The sequence below is a fragment of the Notothenia rossii genome, assembly GCF_949606895.1.
Source record: "Notothenia rossii genome assembly, chromosome: 10".
NCBI lineage: Eukaryota > Metazoa > Chordata > Actinopteri > Perciformes > Nototheniidae > Notothenia > Notothenia rossii.
In genome coordinates, this window is record NC_136908.1 from 9,106,668 (window position 1) to 9,132,615 (window position 25,948).

Genomic DNA, 25,948 nt, shown 5'->3' on the forward strand with positions numbered 1-25,948 from the left:
ACCACATACAGTATGTGTCATTTGAAACCCACACTTAAATCAACCATTTTAAGGGAGAAATATACATATTTTACGAGGAAAATGGCAAATGCTTCAAATGGTTCATTTTACAGTAAAAAGAGCTAAAGCTGTCAGTTGAATGTTTCCCAGATCTATACAAAAATAAGTTGACACGGCATATTGAATACTCAGTGGCGCCGGAAGACTTTTAAATAAGTTAGAAAAACACATTGAGAAACAAATCTTTTTCCAAAAATATGTACTTGTGCAAAAAAGTAGAAAAGAAAAGAACGCTAAGGAAATAAAAGGAATCACATACTTGTAGGACTTTGCCCTGAGGACTCTCATCAAACAACAGAGCCTGCTGGTAGGTGGGGTCCAGATTCTTCTTCACTACTTTGGTTTTCTTTTTGGCCAAGCACATGCCGTTCTCCAGCAGATACACCTTCACGTAGGTAGCTGCAGCAGAGAAACACAACACATGGAAACTCCCACATGAACACAGCTCGGACGTAGGTCAATAGATTTGAATGCAGGGGGTGAGGTGAGTACCTGGTGTGTTCTTGGAGCCCGACTTAGGGGTCAACCTTCTGGCCTGGTTGACCTCCACCTCCAGCTGCCCTCCTCTGTCCACCATGCCCACATGGACATCCCCTGTGGAGGGAAAAACACCATCAATAACAACCCAATAGAAACTTGGGTAACACTTTATATTAAGGTACACTTATTCACCCTCAACTAGTTGTTAATTAACATATTAGAGACAGACTACATATTCTGAGTTAGAAACACCACGTTTTTTTGTTATTTTGACACAAGTAACACTTGTAGTTTCATTTCTTGTTACAGAAGAATAGATCATATTTGTTTGGTCTTATTATGGGAGAATTCGTATTCTTGTGGTACTGCTGCCTTATTAGGCCCATATTGAGCAAAGCATATTACAGGGTATATGCAGGAATCCTGAAGTCAAATGTAAAACCTTTTAAGACCTTTTTTAAGACCCTTTCCATACATTTTAAGACCTCATCGCCACTTCGAGTTCTAACCGGTTACCTTGGCGACAAACTTTACCCCACATTGACTATATACGGTATTGATTGTCCTTCCTCCTTATCTTCCAACCATTTGGACTCAAACTTGCATTTCCCCATAACGATGTTGTTTAACAACCGGCGTAAACGGAGCTTCGCGCTATCAAGCAGTGAGCGTGCGATGTCCTGTTCAGATGACGTCAAATCCAACGGGATGCCATAAATAAACTACACAGAATCACACTACACACCTACGCAATGATTACATTCAGGCAGACTGTAGAATACAACCTCTTTGGACAATTTATATACTTATTGAAAACAAGATACAAATATATAATACCTTGGAAAATGCCGTTTAATACTTTTTAATAGCCTTAACTTTCGCTAACTTTTAATACTTTTTAAGGTACAACATCTTCCTTACTTACAGTAAAAGAGCCCTTATTAGAGGGTTATTGAGGGAAAACTCTTAACTAATGGCCTAGTACTGGGAGAATATGGTCATGTAGAATAAAGCGTTAATAAGTATTTTATAATGACTAATAAAGAGCCAATATACTGCTAATATGCATGTTAATTAACAACTAAATGATGGTGAATATGCGTACCTTAATATAAAGTGTTAGCGAAACTTGTATAATCAGAACCAGAACATAATCTCACTAAGGTTGCAATGGCCAGAATGTAACTGCAGAGGGCGTCACAGAGCTGTGAACGTGCCTGAACAGCCAGGTATGAACAGAGAACTGTTGTGTTTATTCTCAAAAGCAATGACCTTTTGCATGAAAGATTCATACCTCGTGCAAGAATGACTTCCTCCATGCTGAATACACTAGTATTGTGCAGTACTTTTAGACGCTGCTGTGCATTTAACAGTTAGTATGCTGGTGTAGGGCGGGAGATATTTGATTCTGATTCTCCGCCGTAGTAGAGTTCAACATAAATGTACTCTTGTCCCACAACTTTATTAACCTATAACTGTCTAATTTCCATTGGTTCAAAGAATGAATCCCAGTGTAAATAATCTCATGAGATCTCAGAAAGAATCAAACGATACTAGATGAGAATGAGACACCGTTATCGATCTTTCTTGTCTTACCCATGGGGGGTGTAGCTAACGTCTGCCGGCCTACGATCTGAGCGGGGCCGAGTCCATCCAGGAAGTCACTGAACTGGCTCTCAGGGCCCAGGCGTGTTGTAGGGAAGACAAACCTGAGAGAGAACAAAGAGTTATGATGGATATATATGTATGTCGTGTGTGCCATGAGGAGTTGCCGGGTAAGGCCAGTTTATTTATATAGCACCTTTCAACACAAGGCAATTCAAAGTGCCTTGCAACAATGAAAGACATTAAGAGCATTAAGAAACATATTATAAAATGGCATTTAAAAACACTCATTTAAAAAGCCAAAATAATAGCTCTGACTCTCAATCATTGCTAACTTTTTAGCAGAAATAGTTTTCTTTGACCTCACTTTCTTTCTACTTTCTTTCTACTTTCTTTGTTAACTTATCCGTTTGTCATTTCAAGTGATTCATGCTAAGCGAACCCCCCTTTTGAACATTCTAATCTGCAACCCAATATTTCCGAAAATTCAACGCATCCTGGCCGTGTTTGTGTAGCATATCAAATGAATTTGCTCCCAGACATTCATGTGGCTTGCTAGTTTTGGACCCCATCTGTAACCCCAAGGGTAGATACTCACGTTCCATCGGAGCTGTTGGAGTTGGTGCTGCCGTCGGTCGAGTCCTTGCTTCCTTGCCGCGTCACTCGGTTCCTCATCTCCACGGCGATGCCGGTCTCCGTGCTCCGTCGGATGGTGCTGCGAAGCTTCTTCGTCCCACCTTCTGCGAAGAGTTCATAGATCCAAATAAGTTTCCTTTATTCAGTGTGATAATACTCTTAGCGTTATAATCAGATGAAGTCGTGGAGCAGTCTGATAAGTAAGACAGGTATTAAACAGGATCAGTGTGGCCTTACCATTAAAGGTCACCTATTATGCAAAATCCATTTTTTCATGAATGTTATATACATCAACATGTGTCCCCTCTGCGTTAAGAGATTCTGAAAGTTTCAGGAAAAAAGATTCTCTCTCTTTTTGTCCTGATCGATTTCTATAAAAACCTGCCGGAAAATGAGCTGATCAGATTTTAGCCACTTTATGATGTCATAACGATTTTTTGGCTTGTGTAACCATTAGCCAATCACCAACCAAGGTAACCCCCCCCCCCCTCCCCCACCTTATCACCTGAATCTCTCCTAGAGCACCATTGTGTTCTTCTTAACCAAATATCTCTCGGAGGGGCTCCTTATTTTCATCTAAAGTAAAGGCTTGGACACCAGTGCTTGAATTGGGCCGGTAGTCACCGGTACGCAGCACCGGCATTTCTGATTTTTACCCATGTGGTACCGGCACTTCTTACTGAGTACTCAGCCTTTCTAAAATATACAGTAAAGAGATTAACCCACCATCATTATAGGATATACTATATGACTTTGAGCCAAATACTTGTTTTTGGGCTGTATACATAAATTGACTTGAAACAGTTGCTGATTTAGAGTACTGGCACCTTTTTTATTCCAATTCAAGCACTGCCGGACACGCCAAGCTGACACCAAAGAACTGACACAGACGGACCCCCGACTGTTGCGTCGCCTCATGTCTCCTGCGTCTTGGCCATGTGTCGCACTGGAACACACCGCAAAGACTCCAGTCGACGGCCAAGAAGCACGTATGAACTGCGCATGCGTGAGTGGCAATAACTCTCCTTACCAGCAGGCGGCGGTAGTGTGTATTCGTCATTCAAAAGAGGCAACAACCGGAAGACAGACTGCGTGATAGCCGAGAGAAAAAGAACTGAATGCGTGATATAAACAAACAACAAATAGCGTGTGCGTTCCATTGTCACTCTACAGAGAGAAGCTCATGGGGCTTTCCTGAACCTGTGTCGAGAGCTGGAATTAAATGAGATCTCAGATTTGCCTTCTTAATAGTTTGGGTCCCTCACTTCCGTTTCGCTTCTCATGCACCGGTCGCTAAGCTGAACAGCCAATCAGAGTGATTTCTTTTGCCGACTGCCTTTGGCCTGAATCGGCGGGTTGGCGTCGGCACGGCTGAAAAGACACGATGGTGCGGGACACACCAATCTGAGTAGGGCGTGTCGACGCCCATCGACGGCCAAAATCGGCTTGGTGTGTCCGGGCCTTAACAGACAGAGAATCAGCACTTTTGAAACAGGGCTGAAACAGAGGGGATTATGGGGTGCTACAATGCATGTTGGGTATTTCGAGCTAAACACTTCAGAGACATGTTTTCTATGTATCTGAGAACTATGATAGATTGATGAAAACAGTATAACAGGGGACCTTTAAGGCACAAAAATATGTTATAAATGGATCCTCACATATTTTGTTTTGCAGAGGTTATGATAAAAGCAGATGTTTCCTCAGGCGAGAAGTCGTCATGCTGTTTCTTAGTTACTGTGTTTGCATGAAAACAGACGGAGGATTGATGTCTTTTATGTCAGTGAGACTTGGCTGTACAGGAAATATCAACAATGTTTTTTTGTTTTTTTATAAAACTCAAAAGAAATAACGACAAATCCAGGTTTGCCTTGAGCACACCCAGCTCTACAATATTTATTTTGAAGCAAGTCCACTCGGGCAAGAAGGCCTAATTTCCACTGGGACATTCCCGCACTATTGGAAAATATGTTCAATTCGCAGGTATTACTACGGCCCATTTCAAATATGGGAAGCACGTTTTACAATAGCTGTTGAGTGTACGGTGCAATAAACTTTTAGGGGGACTTATGAGCCTGTCTCGGGAGGTAGAAGCAAAATGGTAGCTTTAATAATAGTGAGCATAGTGGGGTAGAGAGAAAGTGGGGAGGCAGAGCTAAGGGGGGCTGAGGGGGTAAGTATTTAGGCTTTACAGCTCTGCAGAGGAGGCGAGAGGCTACCCCCACACACAGCTTTAAGGGCATCATCCCCTTTAAAGACTCACTGTATCTCTGTGGGTCTTGACAAAGTCAAAGTCACTTAGGTTAAGGGTTTGTGACATGTATGGTTGCACGTTGATGCAGATTTAGCAGAAAAACCTTCCCTTTAATATCCCCCCATCACTCCCTCTTTGTCCTGCTATCCTCACTGCAACATCTCAGCGTCCGCAGGCAAACATCCCTTCAAATAGTCACACAAAGACTCAAACTGGGTCAGCTTTCTTCTATTTTTTTAAGGAAAAGTGACAACTATTGAAGTAGGAGACATCATCTTGGATCCTGAGAAAATTCGAAATATTTTCTGAAGACAAAATAATGAATTGATTGATCAAGAAAATAATCTAAAACAATCAATTAAATAAAAACCCACACTGTAAACACACACTGCTTGTGAACACTAAAAGAAGATGCTAATTGTTCTACTACCAGCTTCTCACCATTAATAGAAACTCCAAATAACAGAGGAACGAGATGTAAAAGATAAAAAAAGAAACACTTATTCACCCCGAGGTCTACAACTGGAAACAATAAAGCAATATAAAAACTTCAAATTCCCAGAGCTATTTAACGCAAAGCTCTACAGAGACATGTGCACACATTCCCACACTGACACTAGGAAAGTAGTGTCTGTACAATCACACCTCTGTTTACACTCTCTCACACAGTGTCAACACGTGTCTGAGCTACATGAGGACAGTTTAGTTTGACAGGAGGATGACAGAGCTGCTCTCAGTCGCTTTAAAAAGACCTCTACACATTTATGTACTTATTTCCCAGACTTCCCTTTGACCGGGGCTTTCTGAGCTGCTTTTTTAAATCCTGCAGTAGGGGGTAAACGCTTGAAAATGTCTTAAAGGTCCCATGTCATGCTTTTCTGGTTATTACCCGTCCCCTTGCGTGTTATGTAGCTTTTTCTGCATGTAAACGGTCTGCAGAGTCACAATCCCTCAAAGTACACCCTGTAGCGAGTAAAACTCTGACAAAGAAAAGACCTGTCTATGCTGCCCCAGAACGCCTCGTTGGGGATTCTCTTTTTCCATTGTTTACTTCTTAGGTATAGTGACGTATTTGGGTATAGTGACGTAACGGCTCCGCAGATTGGTCCAAATTGACCAATCCGCGGAGCCGTTACGTTTGGACCAATCCGCGGACTTCCTCACACACACAGACAACCGGTGGGACGTTGCGAGGCTCGCTGCTGTGAGGAGCGGGACAGTGTGAGCTGGCTCACTGGTGTGGGGTCGGCGAGACACCGCGGAACTCAGCCTGGGCACACACACAAACTCCCAGCCAGGCTGTGTGTGTGTGTGTGTGTGTGTGTGTGTGTGTGTGTGTGTGTGTGTGTGTGTGTGTGTGTGTGTGTGTGTGTGTGTGTGTGTGTGTGTGTGTGTGTGCCCAGGCTGAGTTTCGCGGTGTCTCACAGACGGCCACTGGGCTCACAGGGATGGGGGGGGGGGGGGCAGGAGCTCTAACAAGTCGTTTAGGACTGAGAGTGAATACACATACTATACAGAGATGCTGTATGAGAAACCAATGTGAGTTTGGAAGATTGCACAATATACATTTATTTTAGTATACTTCAACAATGGAATTATGATCAGTAGAAATGGCCATGACATGGGACCTTTAAACCTTCTTACAGACATCTCTAACTTTACCCCTTTAGTTTTTTAATCTGATAGTAAATCACTGGTAAAATAAGATAACATAAGAGGTACTTTATTGATCCCAAATCGGGAAATGTTTGCGATGCAGCAGCATAAAAAACAAAACAAGGCATCCCACATCAATAATAATAATAATAGATTAATTTGTATAGTGCCTTTCAAGGGACCCAAAGCCGCTTTACATGGTGAACAAACAAACAAACAAAAGGGGCAAATAATAAAGGAAAAAATGTGTAGAAATGAAAGAGTAGAAATTAAACAATTCTAGAAATTAAATATCTCAAAATAGTATTAAAATAGAAAATATACAGTAGACCATGAAGATAAAACATCTATAAACTTTACAACGGTTAACAAAGCAAAAGAAAACCAACAGATTTTGATTGCTTTGTTCCTACAGCTCATTATTTAGCTTGTACTGTATGTCTCTCCTCTATAGGATCCAGGTTAGTTAAATGGGGGGAGGAGACTTTAAACAAGCACTTTCTCCATCTTGCTTTCTGTTAAGCTCACACCCAGGTACAGCCGTCCCACTTCATTAGCATTGTGCAACTCCAAGATCATTAAGCATCCTCGCTGTTCCCACATCATCACCATCACTACGGAGGATACACAGATTGCAAACAAAGCCACTTGATGAGACTGCAGGAGGGTTGGGGGGGAGTGAGATCTGACGAGAGGAGTGAGGGATGAAGACAGAAGGGAGAGGACAAGTGTTGAGGGGAAATAAGTGAAGAGGAAGATGAGAATGATGGGGGTCCTTTGGGTGGCAGAGAGGAGAGGGGTGCTGCCTTCTATTAATAATCCTGCAGTCAAGAAGATTTCCAAGACAGTGTGTGTGTGTGTGTGTGTGTGTGTGTGTGTGTGTGTGTGTGTGTGTGTGTGTGTGTGTGTGTGTGTGTGTGTGTGTGTGTGTGTGTGTGTGTGTGTGTGTGTGTGTGTGTGTGTGTGTGTGTGTGTGTGTGCAGCATCACACCCAGACAGACAAATTCCATGCTCTCTAGCTGCCATGACAACACCCGCCCTCAGATCTGGACCCAGACAATGCCACCTGAGACAAATGGCGCCATGGCGACGGGCTCATAATCACTTTTTTTCTTCTCACAGATCTTATTTTTAGAGGCAAAATGTTACTGAAACTTTTGAACTGTCGTCTGAAACGTGAACTGATATCCTCACAGCAACAGTAACCTGAACTCTTTCCAGTCAAGTATGCAGTGTGTACATTCAAGTATACATCATTTAAAATAGTTAATCAAACAGAATTAGCTGTGTACACTCTTAGCATGACGGTCGAATGGGTTTATAATGGTGGTAAATCTTCTTTAAATACTCTAAAGAGGAGTGGGACATCCACATCTAGTGGTTAATTCATCTAACTTCCCATCCACACTTGTTACTCATTTTCTAACCAGCCCATCCCCTCTCATCAAATCATCCCCCCCCCCACACACACACGGTGCGAAGCAGTGATCTCTTCCTTCCCATTTAATCCCCTCCTCCTCGTCTGCGCTTTCCCTCCATTCGTTTCCATGGCAATGCCGTCTGCATTGCACCAAGAGCCCCGGCTGGTGTGTTCGCTCACAAGCCTTTCCCCTCTCTGTCTTTCCTCGCTCGTATTGTCCCCTCTATACGAGCCTCCATACTTAAACAGACACCACTTATGTTTCTCTTAGTGTCTTTAAATCAAATGTTAAAACATTCTTCTTGCATTTAGTTCTTCTCGTTGTTTCCCACCCTATTTTAATTAGTTCTCATACTCATTTCCCTATGCATGCACTCACTGGTATGCTCCCTTATGTTTAAGATTCAAAGGTTTTAATGTCATATGCACATAGAAGAAAATGGCAATGGAAATCTTATGAGCCGAGCTCTTCCAAGGATGCAACATATATAATAAAATACAAAGTACAAATAAAAAATAATGCAAGAAGTCTATATAAAATAGGATATGACACAAGAACAGAATGTCAAATGAAGTATTGTACAGAAAGATGAAATGAAATACGGTTTATTACGGTGATGACTAACTTTGTTGTATAGTGTTAACATCGAACACACACACACACACACACACACACACACACACACACACACACACACACACACACACACACACCCTGTAAGACATGATTAGAGGTAGTCTGACATGTCTGCTGTTTATACAACATTACATAAGCGTTTGTGCTTCAGCATGCTTGAAGAGAGGGGGTCTTGGTCTTTGTTCTGCTACGATGCTGTGTAGGGTGCCTGCTGTTTGCTGCACTATGATAAGTAATAACTAGTCCCTAAAGACACACACATGAATACTCAGCCCAGGAATAATTCACAGTCACAACTTTCTTTTTGTGTGTTAAAATATAACTAGGTAATCATTTAAATTCGCCTTTTGATGCACGCCCCACGTTTCATAGTCATGTCACAGGGTGCACGATATATAGCTTGTGTGTACGGTGTGTGTTTGTGTGTGTGTGTGTGTGTGTGTGTGTGTGTGTGTGTGTGTGTGTGTGTGTGTGTGTGTGTGTGTGTGTGTGTGTGTGTGTGTGTGTGTGTGTCTCAGTAGATCATTAAAGCTGCTCTGACATTTGGAGAGAACACTGATGAAGCCCTTCTCATTATACGCTGTAATATAGAAAGCTGTTTTTAGACTCCCTGGCTGCGCCGACATGCCTATTGGATGCACCGGTGACGGCAACGATCCGCCATGCCTAGCAACAGTAACTAAGCAGGTGAAATATATGTTGTGGTATCTTCACCGCCGGACCCTTGCTAGATTTGGACGAAAATCTAATTTAAGATAGAGGGGGACGTAGGATATTATATAAATATACAACATATTCATATCTGTGATTCAGCGCCATATTTATGTATCATACAGTTACATAAGAGTTTAGAAAAGTGAGTTGCAGTATGTAAGGACTGCAGTTAAATATACTGAAATGGCACATTTTCTGAATCGTTTGTATATGTATACACCTACTGTAGGTACTAAACTATGATGATCATTGAAAGCTTTAGGGAAATTAAAACAGATTTACTGCACTTTCTACGGCAGGTACGACGAAGTTACAGTTTGCAAATAAAAAAAGCAAGCAGATGGATTTCAATGCTTTTTCCATCCAGGATTCCTCTGGTTAAGAGATGTTATAACACTGTGAACACATAAGTGCCAACAATCAGCAGCCTTACTGTAACTGTGCTTTGCTCAAAGCAGTAGCGCAGAAATGTGATTTAGGGCGTGCCTTTATAAAATAGGGTGGGCCAGCTTTTTCCAGGGGGAAAAATGACTTTAAGGTAGGCCTGGCCTATAATAATAATAATATATAATAATGCCCATTGCCAAGCATCGTTGTAGTATTTCCCTCCGAATAATGGTCCAAGACTTGACTGATGAAATTAATTCATTGAGATCTCCAATATCAACGTAAGAGCTATGAAGACACAAAAATAACAAATACATTTAGGCTCCATCCGTATTAGAATCACTTTAGCATACTACCAAAAGTGAACTGTAAACAGACAGCAAAGCTAAAAAACAGCATATAAAAAAATTAGGACACAACCCACATGTTTATATTATAGTTAATACCAACTTTGTGCCTCTTTGGAGGATGCTAAACTTAAACATAAACTTTATCCTTTACTTTCTCCATCTTTATATGTAGATTAAAAGTGGGGTAGGTAAGTTTGAGAAACCGGCTCGAGATACACTTTTTGTTATACTCCATGGAATGCTCTTAACATCCCAATAGCAATGAATATCTAAAGTGCTTAGACGAAAAAAATCCATAACAATTTTTTATCTGTGGAAGCCGTAGTGCTGTAAAAATCACGACCAACTGGATGGCCTACCTGCCTGTCAGCCTTCCATCCATGGGCGTCGCAGCCATTATATGAGGGTGGGACAAGTCCCCCCCACCTTTTAAAATGATTAGTTTAGACCCCCCCACTTTTACAATGTGGAAAGTCCGTGCATCGGTCTATCCACTCGCTCTCTGTAGAGCCATTCCACTTGCTTATTGTGAGAATGCCCAAATCATCGAAATTCCGTAACATGTTTTCACTGCTACTTTGTACCAAGGCAGATTCTCAGAGCCGTACACATGAGCCGTACACATGCTGCGTTTTTTGAGTAGCTGTGTCTTTAGTTGTAAGCCCAGTGGCGATGTGTTCATCCGTCATATCATACAGTAAAGCCATCGAAAAGAAAAGGATACAGCATTCAAAGTTATTCTGGGTCTTTGTGTGTCATAGCTTGGCTGTGTGTGTGGCACGACGAGTGCATTTTGTGAGCGAGAGAGTGAGAGAGAGAGTGAACGAGAGAGCGCTACAGTAACGTACATACAGTAAGGAGTTGTTTCTACAACAAGGAAGAGGAGAGCTCTCTCCTGTCAGACAAATCTTATAACGTAAGCTCAGGGAGGTAAAGGACTCTGAGTGTTTAGATCGTTGACTTTAGCCCAAGTTATCTCATGTAAACAAGTATTTCCAAGGCACACCTTTTATATGATCATTATAAAAAACAAGAGAATAACAGGTATGAAAAAATTCAAACTCATACTATAGGACAGTAAAACAAAAATACAGTTTAAAAGGGGAGTTATTTGTAAAATATGCATAAAGAAAAAGTAAGTCTGTTTTAAACAGTACTGTTTCACATGGGTGTTGAGAGATGTATCCATAGATTTAGTCCCTAATGTTGCTCTCAAAGTGCACCGGATAGATGCATTTAACTTCAACATTTAAAAAGAAATCTTCCCGGGGGAGCATGCCCCCGGACCCCCCTAGAGGAGGTAAGGTCCACCACCTGACCACACCGCCTCTTAAATTGTCCCACCCACATTTAGGATGCTTCCTACGCCCATGCTTCCATCTGTGCACAACTTATCTCGTGCCCTCATTGGTCATTTGCGCGTTCGTGTGTGTTGGAGGAGGGGCTCTGTAAGGAAGTGGCAGATTTTTTCCGGCTGTGTATTTTCAAATTCTAGCGCACTTGAGCTAGTTTCTCCACCCCACCTTTAATCTCCGCTCCTTTTCTCCATCACGTTGTTTCCATAGCAACAACAACTTCCTGTCAACAGCGTAAACTCGCCTTCAAAATAAAAGCATCTAAATAGCACAGGAAGTTAACCTAAATTATATTTAAGACATATTTACAACTGCAACGAAAGTAACAAAAACAATGTAATATCCTTTTCAGTTTCACAAATTGGGTTATTTACAATCGTTATGTAACTCTTTTATTGCACTAGGTAACAGCAACAATAGGTTGTAGCATTCAAACCTGCTCATGGACTTGCAGTGTTCCTCGCTTTTATGTCTCTCCAACGAGTTACGCTGTGCATCGAGTCTACATATCCATCCCTCGTAAATGCACCTTCAGCTCCTGGGCTGGGGAAATGTCTGCACTTTTTACAGAAAAGCGCGTCCCTGCAGGCAGCTCTCTGCCTCTCTCACGTTACTATAGATGAGAGTAACACCTACGTCACTTCCGGGCAAAAATTACGGCCCCGCCCACTTTTGGGGGAAAACAACGCTGTCATTTGAATGGCGGTCAATACAAATTCTGAAGTTTTTGCCAATCCGATCACATCTTTGGGAAAAACTTGGATTTTTGGATCTTCAAAGAGCTTGATTACGATGGCCAGTCAGGCAAACAATTACATTAGATCATTGGAAATCGACAATCGGTCTTGATATATGGTTAAATTCAAATCAGTAGGCGAGGCTGTAATTTCTCCAGCTGTTACACTCATGAGCGAGGCAGAACATAATAGTTTTATCATGCCAAAAAGCTGCTGTGTCGTTTATTGCACCTCAAACATTAAAAATAATCCAGAGTTCAGTGTTTCTGTACGTCCTCTAAGAAGAAAGGAGAGTAAAAGAAGAGCTCTGTGGCTTCAGGCTCGATCGCAATTCAAATGACAGCGTTGTTTCCCCCAAAAGTGGACGGGGCCGTAAAGTCACGTAGATGTTACTCTATAGCCTACTGCAGGGGTGTCAAACTCAAATACACGGTGGGCCAAAATAATCAAAATGGGTACTAGTCGAGGGCCGGACTGGTTCAATGTTTATTGCAGAACTTATTGAAATGAACTTATTGCACATATTAAACCTGGAACTAACAAAGCTTAAATTATTGCCTATAAAAACAACATTAAACATTAAATAATCAGTTGCATTCATTTCTTATGGCTCTATCTGCAGCTTTTCCAGAGTTATTTCTTATGATTACATTTTCCCACAGGCCAACAAGAGCTTCAACAAAACTATTTCCCTCCAAGAAAAACCAAACATGCCCTGTTGTCTCAAGAAAGAAAGTGCAGAAGGAAACATCCATTGAAACTCAAGAGGTTTCTCAATACTCAAATTTCCCCTCCTCGACTCCTATCCTCGAGACTTGGTGCCGCCCACAGGAGATGCGAGCGGAGGACTGAGGAGGGGAACCGAGGAGAGAGGAGTGGAAGCAGCAGGCGGTTAGAGAAATGAGAACTCCTTTCCTCTGAGCGGTCATTTTAAAGAGACGTCCATTAATGATGACAGGAGGCACAGCAGCCCTCTGTCTCATGGACAGATGTGTTCATGACGACTTATATATTTACTTTAATTCATTCACAGTGCAGTATAATGAGACAATAGCAGGCTACAGATGCGGACATATACACACACATATATATTTATATAAATATATACAATTTCAGAATCAAATAAGTATGAGAGCAGCACTCTCATAATAACGTAACACAATCCGAGACTGGATATATCCCCCCCCTCTCTCTCTGCTCGCTGAAATGGGGAATTGAAATTACGGGCCAAAAGTTGTATTTACAAGTATTTAAAGTAAGCATAGGATACCAAACCAACTGAGACCCGTCTGTCCGCCGCATCTACGCACTGTACAACACACACACACACACACACACACACACACACACACACACACACACACACACACACACACACACACACACACACACACACACACACACACACACACACACACACACACACACACACACACACACACACACACACACACACACACACACACACACACACACACACACACACACACACACACCATTTTTTTGCGAGCAACCAATCACATGAATCTCCCGCCCCCGACATACAAAGCAATAGCAATGTTAAAACGACGGCGAAAAAACTATCAGTTTCACCCACTGTCTCTGCCACCTCCCTCCATGCCTGGTTCCTCCGGTTTGTAGCCCGGTAAATAGTTCCGGTCCTAAAGAACCGGGTGATTTGCTACCGTAATATCTCGTTTGGAATATGAGGAAATGAACTGCGGTCTGGCTCTCCCAGCTTGCACGCGGTTTGATTGGCTGCGCTTGCACTGGCGGGATTTGCATAAACGGAATTTGATTGGCTGATGCCAAGCCGATAGATGCTCGTGATGCTTGCAAAGCCATGCCATGCTCCCCACAATGCAGTTCGGCGAAGATTAAAAATCTTCTACGTCACCCCATTCAAGTGAATGGGCGAAGCGTTGAAGCATTTTTTGATGCCTGTAGTGTAGACGTACCACGGCCCATCTACACTACAGGCATGAAAAAATATTGAAGCTGGGCGTGTCTGAAGCTTGGCGATTTTTTGCGAGCAACCAATCACATGAATCTCCCGCCCCCGACATACAAAGCAATAGCAATGTTAAAACGAAGTAAACTGGATATAAACTCTCCAAACAGGCGAAAAAACTATCAGTTTCACCCACTGTCTCTGCCACCTCCCTCCATGCCTGGTTCCTCCGGTTTGTATCCCGGTAAATAGTTCCGGTCGTAAAGAACCGGGTGATTTGCTACCGTAATATCTCGTTTGGAATATGAGGAAATGAACTGCGGTCTGGGTCTCCCAGCTTGCACGCGGTTTGATTGGCTGCGCTTGCACTGGCGGGATTTGCATAAACGGGATTTCATTGGCTGATGCCAAGCATCGAGCCTCAAAAGTTGAACATTGTTCAACTTTTGATGCCGATAGATGCTCGTGATGCTTGCAAAGCCATGCCATGCTCCCCACAATGCAGTTCGGCGAAGATTAAAAATCTTCTACGTCACCCCATTCAAGTGAATGGGCGAAGCGTTGAAAGCATTTTTTGATGCCTGTAGTGTAGACGTACCGTTACAGTTCCTAAAGCATAATCAGGCTACAGCCGTTGTGTATTGTATTATGTAAAGCACTAAATGGTCTTAGAAAGATATCGACTCTTTGTTTGTAGATATAGTAAAATAATAATTAGTAAAATAATATCCAGGGGATGCATGCAGAGCTGTCATTGGCTGAGATAAGTCCGGCCGTGCGTCACGCCTCCACCGTTCCCGGAAATGCATCCGTGGAGGACCCATCAGTGTATCCTCGGTTAGAGCTCCTCCAGAGAGTCTCCTCGACGCTCGATGCTCGGTCCTCAAAGTGCAATTAGAGAAATTAGATGTCCTTCAACATGGCGCGCTGAAATTCATTTCCGGGTCACTACCGGAGGACCGAGGAGTCGAGGAGTCGAGGAGGGGAAATTTGAGTATTGAGAAACCTCTTCAGTGTGCTGCTCTGTGATGCTAGTTCAAGCCAGATACTTGGCATCTCATCTTGGGTGCAAGTTCATCAATGTTTGGGGTCAGGCTCTGAGCTGAGGAAACCCTCAGGATGGAGTGAAGGTGTGCGTGCAATATACCGGCCGGCCAGATCTATTAGTAATTACAAATTATCCTGCGGGCCGAAATTAAATCCACTACGGGCCGGATTTGGCCCCCGGGCCTTGAGTTTGACACATGTGGCCTACTGCTATATTTAACCATATATCGAGCCCGATCGTCGATTTCTAATGGCTTAATGCAATTGTTTGCCTGTCTGGCCATTGGAATCGGGCTCTTTGAAGATCCAAAAATCTCCGGTTTCCTTAAATTTCTGATTGGATTGGCAAAAACTTCAGAATTTGTATTGACCGCCGCTCAACTGACAGCGTTGTTTTTCCCCAAAAGTGGGCGGAGCCGTAATTTTTGCCTGGAAATGACGCATTTGTTACTCTCATCTATGGCGCGCGCCGGAACCAACAACCAGTTTTTACCGTAAATGAGTTTGGTTCAGAGGATAAAACACATACAACATTAATTCAACTCCATATTTGTTCACTTGAATTTCACTTTGAACCCTTGGATATTCTCAATGGGGGAATACATTTCTTTATAATAATAATACAAAATAAAAAGAATACACCGAATCTTTCTCAGGGTGGGCCAATGAGCAAACTGGGTGGGCCTGGGCCCATGGTGGCTACGCCACTGGCTCAAAGGCACATTGGGAGCCTGAGGAGATTCATTCATGCAGTGTAGCACCAATACCAAACAATGCCTCAACTTCTCCTTTCTTTTGACCAAAGTTAATGCAGCTATGATTTTGACATGACAGATTTCTGTGTTTCTGTGTTCTGTGTGTTACCCGGGAGGAAATGGACGCCATATACTTCGGGGCTAGTCTGGCAGGCCTCCTGTCTTTTGTAAAAGTTGACTCTGAGCAGGCTGAGTTTCCCTGATGTAGCATTTGAATCGGAAGCTGATGACTTAGGTTGCCTCACCACTGTCAATCAAATCTGACAAAATCCCCCCCACTGGGTCCTGATGAGGCAGGTTGACTAAGTGCTAAAAGGTGTGATATTTTGGGAAATGTGCTGAATTGTCTTTCTTGCAGAGACTTAGATGAGAAGATCAATACCACTCCTGTACATTACAGATTAGCTTAGTTTAGCCCAAAAACTGGAAACAGACAGCCTTGATCTGTTTGAAGGTAAAACTCCCTCTAAAGCTCATCAATAATCAGCAAATACAGAGACAATGGGGGTAGGGTTAGGTTTGTTTCAACGGCTACCATCGCTGGAAGATATATTTTTCCAGAAATAATTGTGATATACAATCGTATTTGATCATTTTATGCCACACATGATTAAGTAATAGCATATTAAAAGCAAAAAGCAATTAATTCTTCAGAATACAAATACAAAATAAAATAAAACCACACATCCAAATAAATAAATGAAATACCCTCTTAGCCTTGGTTGACAAAAATCGCAAATAAAATATTTATCACAAATGTTCACAGGAGTATAGATAAGTAAGTAATTCATAAGCAATTCCCTATTTAATAGGCTGCCATGTCACTACCGGTCCAGTTTCTTAAAAGCTAGTATCTTTGTTAACAGTAAGGTAACAACATTTTAGTGTTAGGGGTTTGTTGTAAAGCCATAATGTTCTCACACTAGAGCCCTTAACAATAATTCAATAACAAGAATTATTGAGGTAAAGCTTTTCATCCAATTCTCTGCAAGGCAGCCAAAAAAACGATTTCCCAAAATGTGAAACAAATCCTTTAAGGGCAATCTGAAGAAAATAATTAATTATACTAATACAAAAATAATGCCAACAGTTTAGGGAATAGCTCAAAACCTTTCATTGCTCGACATTAATCTTGCCAGGGGCCAGGGGCCTGTGTACAGTAAAGTGGATTGCAAGTGTTTTCTTTCTCAGCTGCTTTTATTCTCTACAATTCACCCATTTATGGGACACATGCAGCATGCAGCTTAGACCGTTATTTAACTCCAATAGAGCATGCAAAAACAAATAAGTGTAGCAGAGAGTTAAGTGTAGCTTAGTATGCTAAGTGTTAGGGTCCTTAATGATAATGCATGGGAGGAAAACAGAACTAATCTCCTGTGTCGTCTTGATGTGTGCAGCAGTGTGTGTGAGAGTCACATTAACAGCTGAGCAGGGGACAGAAACCAGGGAGTGGTCAATGAGAGGCGATTAGCCTCTTTAGCACCATGTTGCAAAGGAAATGATTTCTTGAAATCGAAAACCTTCATGTATGGCAGGATGTCTGTCAGTGAGTTAATATGCCACACGGGCTCCTGTCTAATGACAATTCATTACAATGAGGAAAAGAGTAATCTAATTCAGATGCAATTTCCTCTTGATTACTGAACAAGCCGGCTGATGGGCGACGGATGCAAGATGGCCGAATGATTTGAAGGAGAGAAGAAACAGATGAGTAAAAACTATTAAGCATTTTCCACAAAACCACCCGTTACATTTTAAGCTCTGAACATAATGGTACCATCTTGTACACTGCAACAAAAATAATTAAATGTGTACTCTCCCAGAGATGTCTTCCATTTTCCCCGTTAAATGTGGCGTTTCTTTGGGAGTGTTTCCTCTCTGATGTTAGGGTCTAAGCACAGAGGGTGTCCTAGTCGTATTCATATTCTGCACAAAATGTAAAGTCCCCTGAGACAAATGTAAAATGTGTGATTGATTACATTCTACCAGTCTGATGAGAGATACCAATTCATCTTTTTTCAGATGAGGATGGCTTTATTTCAAAGCTGAATAATACAGCCAATTCCACTTTTTAAAAAGAAAAATACAGGAAATAATCTTACAGCAGGATGTGTACGTTCAGTGAGTGTGTGTTTAGTGCAATGAATGTCGAGAGTGGTAATGACACCCTCATCAGCCTGATTATCACACACACACACACACACACACACACACACACACACACACACACACACACACACACACACACACACACACACACACACACACACACACACACACACACACACACACACACACACACACACACACACACACACACACACACACACACACACACACACACACACACACACACACACACACACACACACACACACACACACACACACACACACACACACACACACACACACACACACACACACACAAACCGCTGAATGGTTCCTCATCTGCCTCTCTAAGAATAGAGCATGGAGGAGTCGGTGGGCGAGATTGGGATAACATGATAGTGAAAGTGAGACCAAAAAAGATAGGGGGGAAAGATTGAGAGAAAGTTGAGATGTCAGTGAGATGGGGGAGACACAAAGGGGGAGATAAGGGAGTAAGTGGAGGGATGAGGAACAGAAAGAGGAGAGAAAAAGATCGCTGGCCAGCTTGGGTGGTGTTTGGTAGCCTCTAAGCACCGGTGGAGAGGAGAGAGCTTTTAGAGACATGAGTAAGGTTTCAGTTTGTATGCGGGGAGAGCCAGCGACTCAATACGCTTCCAACGAAAAAACAAGTGGTGGAGCAAGATACACAGATACACAGATACACAGATACACAGATACACAGCAGCCGCCTCACCTGAAATAGCAGCTCGAAAGACTCAAGGAGGATTTTTCCATGAGTCATAGTGAATATGAATAGCTATCGTGTGTACTCGTTACCCTGTGAAATAGCACAGTTACCACAGGTCAGACGCTGCAGTGATTCACCAGCTTCCATTGATGCTATTTTAAGAATCAATTGCTCTCTATTCAGTGGCGTGTTTTAAATGTACAAAAGTGGTGGGGCACAAAAAACGTAGATGTTTATTTATATATAAGCTTCTGCAGTGAGGTTCATGGCTGCTGAGGCTCTGACTCTTCAGGTTTACAAATATTATATTTGGACCTAAATCAAAATATTCTATTATTTTCAAAAGCTATTTTAGTCTGATGCTTCGATTACTTTTAAACAGACAGTTCAACAAAAGGATACCCAAAAAATGTAATTGTTTCATTTACATATTGAATTGTTCTCTCTTAGTAAGATCCCATTTTCAATAAAATGGCGGTCTTACCTTGACTTGAAGATGAAGTCCATTAGCCTATCCTATTACTTTTTTGTAAAAGTCCTCCTTATCTTCTTGTAGTTTCAAAAGTCGAATCATCGATAGATTTATGATTAGTAAATGATAAAAGTAGGGTAGACATGTGGATATTATCCAGCTGAACAAAACGTGCATTTATCTAAAAGGTACGTTTCCCACAGATCTTATTTTGCCTTTTCTAAGCTGTCTTGATTTGTAAGAATTTCTCTTTCGGGGTACATTTTACCTCGGACGATCGGATCACAGTAAGTTCTCCAAATGTCTCCAAAATTCCTGAAGTTTGTTTTCTAGCTGTGACTCAAACGGACAAACACAGTGAGTCACCCGGAAAACACCCTGCTTACTCAAATGCCAGGTCTGTTCTCTGGTCAGGGGACAAGTGGAGGCTAAATGTTTCCAAACACTGGACAATCTAGTCTGTAGCCTTTTTGCTGTATCATTGTTGAGTGTCTCTCTAACCCACACAAAACTCCATCATACATTTCAAATGATTACATCTGAAAGCCAACCAAATATTAGGATTGTTGAGATATAGCATGATCAAGATCCAATAGGTTTAAAGCTCTCTACTTATCGGTTAGCAGGAATATAGAAAAACCAAATGCCCAATTTTTATGAAACTCTGTGCTCGGGGGTAGCATGGGCCAAAGAAGAACCCATTACATATTGGTATGGATGCAAAGAGGCATGTGCTGTCTTCATGTAGTATTGGAAAAACCTAAAACAATGAGCTTGGAAAATGTGCCTGAACTGAACGCATACTCAAAAACTCAAGAACAAGAATAAACGTGTTGTTTAAAATGTCCTGCGAAATAAAAAAACAAAATATCTTTTAGCAGTTTGGTCGCACCTAAAAGCTCATGAACCCCAAACTTTGCAAATGTCATCACCCTAGCAGCAAGGGAGTATACCAATATACTTGTAGGAGGTCTACAAATGTCTTTCTAGCGTTAGGACAGAGTCTCCAAGAAAATGTTATTCCTAGCTATCTACCATCTACATAACATCGTCCAGCCCTGCAGAGCTATCTCAGTGTGGGAGAGCATAATGTTCACTTTGAAAAGTATGACAACAAAGGGCTTTTATGTACACTGTAGTTCAGGTACACCGATAGCTAAACTCTGTCCTATCTCTGTATCAGCAGTGCTCTTTTCTTATCTGTTATAAACATATCTGTAAGTAAACGTGCATGCTTTATGCTTTGGGTTGCAAGCATAGTTTACAAAGCTGTTTAGGAGGCTTTTCTGTAGAAGTAAAAACAGTTTTGATTCGGTAAATTGGCTTTCAAAAGAGAGACAACGCTCACGATTAACTTTACAGTATTTTCGAAAACAAACTAAATTCATGGCACCATACTGAAGTTTGTGAAAACTGAATTATGCCGTTTTTAACGCCAGGCAAATACGCAAACAGAAAGACCTGTGTTATTTTATCGAGAGACAAAACAAAACTGAGCCAGAAGAATGGAAAATGGGTTTCATAACATTACTGGCAATGCTGAAAGCTACAGCACAAATCTTCACTCCCAGGTCGGAGCTACAGTCACACTTTGCCAACTCAGAAATGATTCTCCTGACGAAAGCACGCGCAGAAATGTGGCTGCTATTGGTCCCAGAACAAAGTTGGAATCATTTCAATAAGCAAACTAACAAGTATGCCCTTCCTGTGTCACATTTTTCCTTCTGTGTCTTGTTTCTGTTCTGTCTCTGGTTTCTATCCAACAGCACCACAGAAATAAACACGCAGAAGACAGAAAGATTTAAACAAAGGATATTTTAAAAAGGAGTCATGAAGTGAGGGTAAGAAACTAAAGAGGATGGGTTTCGAGTGAGATGAGGGAACTAAATAGAGAAGAAAAGGGTGAGGTGATTGAGTGGCAAGCCACATCCCACCGTGCAGACTGACAGTTTGCACACACACACGCACACACACACACACACACACACACACACACACACACACACACACACACACACACACACACACACACACACACACACACACACACACACACACACACACACACACACACACACACACACACACACACACACACACACACACACACACACACACACACACACACACACACACACACACACACACACACACACACACACACACACACACACACACACACACACACCTTTTTTCATAGTCCTGCAAAACCTGCTCAGGAGATAAGACTGTGTTCAACTGAGGAGTGACTCACCCAATAAACCTGGGAAACCGTGTGTGTGTGTGTGTGTGTGTGTGTGTGTGTGTGTGTGTTCTATCTCCTCACCAGTACCAATCCAATAATAGCACGTAATAAATAGCACAGACAGAACTAAAATGCCACCCCCAACTCTCGACTGTTACAAAACCCTCAATAATGACGCAATGACACAGTCTATGAAATACACGATCGTACAAATAGACAAAAATAGCGTTTATCAAAAGGATCTATAAGGGGGAACACACCTTCTAATTAAACCCCAGTTCTGTGAAAGTGCACCTCGATACAACATGAAGGAAAGTATATAACCTTTTCTTCTGAGCTACCTGCTGTTCATAGGGTTTGTTCTATCGCCTACATCTCTATCCTTTGATGCTGTACTCAACCTGGCATTGACACCTTTTTTCAAAGAGTTATCTTTGGGATATTACTGCTGAGACAAGCGAAATAGAAAGTCAGGGTATCTGCAACATTTTTAAGTACAAATGTAATGACTTTTAAAACCTTTTTAAGACTTCTCAAAGGAAAAAATAATACCAATACAAAAAAAGGGAAAAGAAAGTTTGGGGCTCTCTGCTGGAACTGATACCCCCGCGACCCGACCACGGATAAGCGGGAGAAGATGGATGGACTGCCTTCGCATTAACAAAACTGTATGGCAGTAGACCAATGGAAACCAATGTCACCCCCTGCACACTCATCCATTCTGCCCCAGATACAATTTAATACCTCCCCTCCTAAAATTCAAGAACTTTTTAGACCTTGAATATCATTTATCAATGTAAGACTTTTAAAGGATCTGCGGGGACCCTGAACGTTTAAAAATATGAGACGCCAAATGGATTTATTTTTAATTTAATCTCGGTTATCATTTTTGGGGGGACAATTATGTAATTCATTAACCCTTGTGTTGCGTTCGAAAGCTGTTCCGTTCATGGTGTTCGCGGGTCAATTTTGACCCATGATTTATCTCAGTCCAAAACACACACAAAAAAGGACTATCATCCATTATTGTTTTAACTACATCATAACTAACGTATAATGCATTCATAACCGCACAATCCTGTTGCAATTGTATTTGATGGCCCCAAAACACATTACACCACATATTGCACACGTATGTGAGTTCAGGTTCAAGTGTTAGTGTACATATTCTTTGAGAAAGGTGGAGTTCCCGTGGGAGGAGGGGGGGCAGAGGGAGGGGAGACCAGGTGCATGTTGCGAAAAATTATTGTTACAGTTGATGAAGGGGGAGGGGTGTCTAAAGTCAAAGATGAATCTTGATTGGGCCAAATTTGACCTCGAGTCACCCAAAACAATTCTGCTGGGTCTCCCCAGACCCGAACACCAAATGATACACTTTTTTTTTTAGAGTCCTTCAGACTTGGCTAAAATTGTCAAAATCTGTTTTGTAGTGTTAATATAGCCTTACGGTACGTCTACACTACAGGCATCACAAAATGCTTTCAACGCTTCGCCCATTCACTTGAATGGGGTGACGTAGAAGATTTTTAATTTTCGCCGAACTGCATTGTGGGGAGCATGGCATGGCTTTGCAAGCATCACGAGCATCTATCGGCATGCTCATGCATCAGCCAATCAAATCCCGTTTATGCAAATCCCGCCAGTGCAAGCGCAGCCAATCAAACCGCGTGCAAGCTGGGAGAGCCAGACCGCAGTTCATTTCCTCATATTCCAAACGAGATATTACGGTAGCAAATCACCCGGTTCTTTACGACCGGAACTATTTACCGGGATACAAACCGGAGGAACCAGGCATGGAGGGAGGTGGCAGAGACAGTGGGTGAAACTGATAGTTTTTTCGCCTGTTTGGAGAGTTTATATCCAGTTTACTTCGTTTTAACATTGCTATTGCTTTGTATGTCGGGGGCGGGAGATTCATGTGATTGGTTGCTCGCAAAAAATCTCCAAGCTTCAGACACGCCCAGCTTCAAGATTTTTTCATGCCTGTAGTGTAGACGGGCCGTTAGTGGAGGATATCATGAAGCCTTGTTCTGATAAAAAAAACTATATATTTAGCAGCCACTTAAAAACTGACCAGCATCAGTAGCATGGCGCCTTACGTGGTCACTTGTATAGGTTGAGGTTGTTCGAGGCTGTTGCTTGGCGTGGCGAGAATATTGCTCCACTTTCTCCGGTTCCCGAGATTGGGCTTCCAGTAGCTCTGGAGAGAGCTTTCACAACTGTGGCCACTAACGCTCATAATTTCTCTGCTTTGTTTCAAGACCCGCATCAGAAAGCTTTTGAATGGTGGTACTTTTCTGGTCTACCTGCTCTTCACGTAGCTCTGCATGTCGTCGTTTAGGTGCTTTTTTTTTTGGAGATAGGCACTGCTTAATCCACTCCTCCATAGTAATACCCCCCCGGAGGTCGAAGTTAATCTTAAATGTTTCCATCTTATGCTTTGTAAGTTTGTTTCGTAACGGAAGAAATTTAAATATATTTATAAAACTGACAAGTCAAATCAAGCAATCTGATTGGTCGATAGCGTTTTTGCGGACCTCTTTGATTACAGATTTGAAAACATCGTTGCTTGCTTTAAAAGTAGCACAATTCATTATGTCAAACTTTGGAAAGTATCTAGATATCCCTGCCCTAATGCCAAAGGAACTGCACACTGAATATGTTTTGCCGTTTGATGTTTATGTCTGGACCGCTGCGTCAAAAAGGAGGCCTTCTGCCCCGTTACTTCTCCGCTGCTTTCTTGTTCCAGTATGAAAAGCAAACGGAATACTGTTTTTCTCAGACGCGGAGGGATACTGACCTGTTGTGAAAAGTAACTTACAATTCTACCCGTGGTATACGCTCGGTATATCACGGCTAAGAACCAATCAGATTGCTTGATTTGACTTGTCCGTTTTATAAAATACATTATATCATTTTAACTTCAAACGGGTCACGGGAGACCAGAACATAACATAAGGGTTAACAGTAAGAACTGTGACAGGTCTGAGCTGCTATTTAAAAATGCTAACAAAGGCTGTAGGCTGTTAACAAATCCGTTTTTGTGTGGCCCAGTGAAAGCAGCATGCTGTGTATTAGTTCAGACATTTCCTATTCTGTTTTTGCGCTTAAACTGAGCGCACACTGTACACTGGGAAATGAAAGGGGCTCATTGTAGATTGATGCTGTGATTATGCAAGTGCTTAATATATTGTTTTCATTCTGGTTATATCCCCAAATGAGGACCACTGTGAAATGCCCGATTATCGGACAATAATCAAGCCAGTTGAAAAAAGGTTAAAGCCCACTAAGAACCCCAACATTTTGGATATCATGATATTTAAAAACATGCAGTTCTTGCCCCAGATACGTCTACACTTATCTGATTGAATAAGAATTTACCGAAACAGATTCTGTTGATTGTTGCGAAGTGACTGGATCCAATTCACAAAATGGATCACAGCTAGAACATACCCTGCAGGAACCCTGACAGAATAACAACACCATAACCACATTAGCTCCTAATAGCGCTTTCATAGTGAGACGCTGACAAATTCCCCCACTGTCTCAGTTCACTTGGTTGTTTGTACATATGTTTGTCTCTATAAGCTGCCTAAATGTTCATTCACTTTCTTTATACCTCCCAATTCCTTCTGTGTAATCATCTACTGCAAATCACATTATTAGGAGTAGGACAAACTGACTTTTAATCACTTACTAACAAATTGCTTATGATCTGGTCCCAAAAGTCATAAAATAGATGCAATCCATTTAGAATAATGTCTCGAAAAACTGAATTAAAGCAGTTAATACAATTTGCGGAGTGCTTTTGGTCTTTTTTCCCCAAGGTTCCCATTGCAACCAGATTAATATTCAACACCAAGTTATTCAACAATGAATCTATGGCCACAAGAGATACAGTCAGTCTCTTACTCTGCAGGATGTACTTTAAAGGTCCCCTATTATACTGTTTTTCATCAATATATTATAGGTCTCAGATATATACAAACCATGTCTCTGAAGTGTTTGGCTTAAAATACCAAACAGATCATTGCAGCATCCCATAATCCCCTCTGTTTCCAAAGTGTTGATTCTCTGTCTGTTACTTTAGATGAAAATAAGGAGCCCCTCCCCACGCCCCTCTGAGAGATATTTGGTTAAAAGTAACACAATGGTGCTCTAGGAGGAGATTCAGGTGATAAGGTGGGGGGGGGTTACCTTGGATGGTGATTGGCTAATGGTTACACAAGCCAAAACATTGTTATGACATCATAAAGTGACACAAATCTGATCAGCTCATTTTCAGACAGGTTTTTATAGAAATGGATCAGGACAAAAAAGTTAGCGAATCTTTTTCCTGAAACTTTTAG

The 25,948-nt window shown here is 41.8% G+C and overlaps 1 protein-coding gene across 1 annotated transcript in view; it reads right to left on the minus strand.

Moving 5' to 3' along the window:
- Positions 1–25,948, minus strand: part of rims3 (regulating synaptic membrane exocytosis 3) — a 223,713-nt gene that overhangs the window by 6,568 nt on the left and 191,197 nt on the right. The window contains exons 3-6 of the mRNA XM_079656163.1: positions 2,744–2,885; positions 2,137–2,249; positions 553–654; positions 320–459 (exon numbers count right to left, since the gene is read on the minus strand). Of these exons, the coding sequence (XP_079512289.1) occupies positions 320–459; positions 553–654; positions 2,137–2,249; positions 2,744–2,820 (432 nt within the window). The 5' untranslated portion in view covers positions 2,821–2,885. The remainder of the gene's footprint in view (positions 1–319; positions 460–552; positions 655–2,136; positions 2,250–2,743; positions 2,886–25,948) is intronic.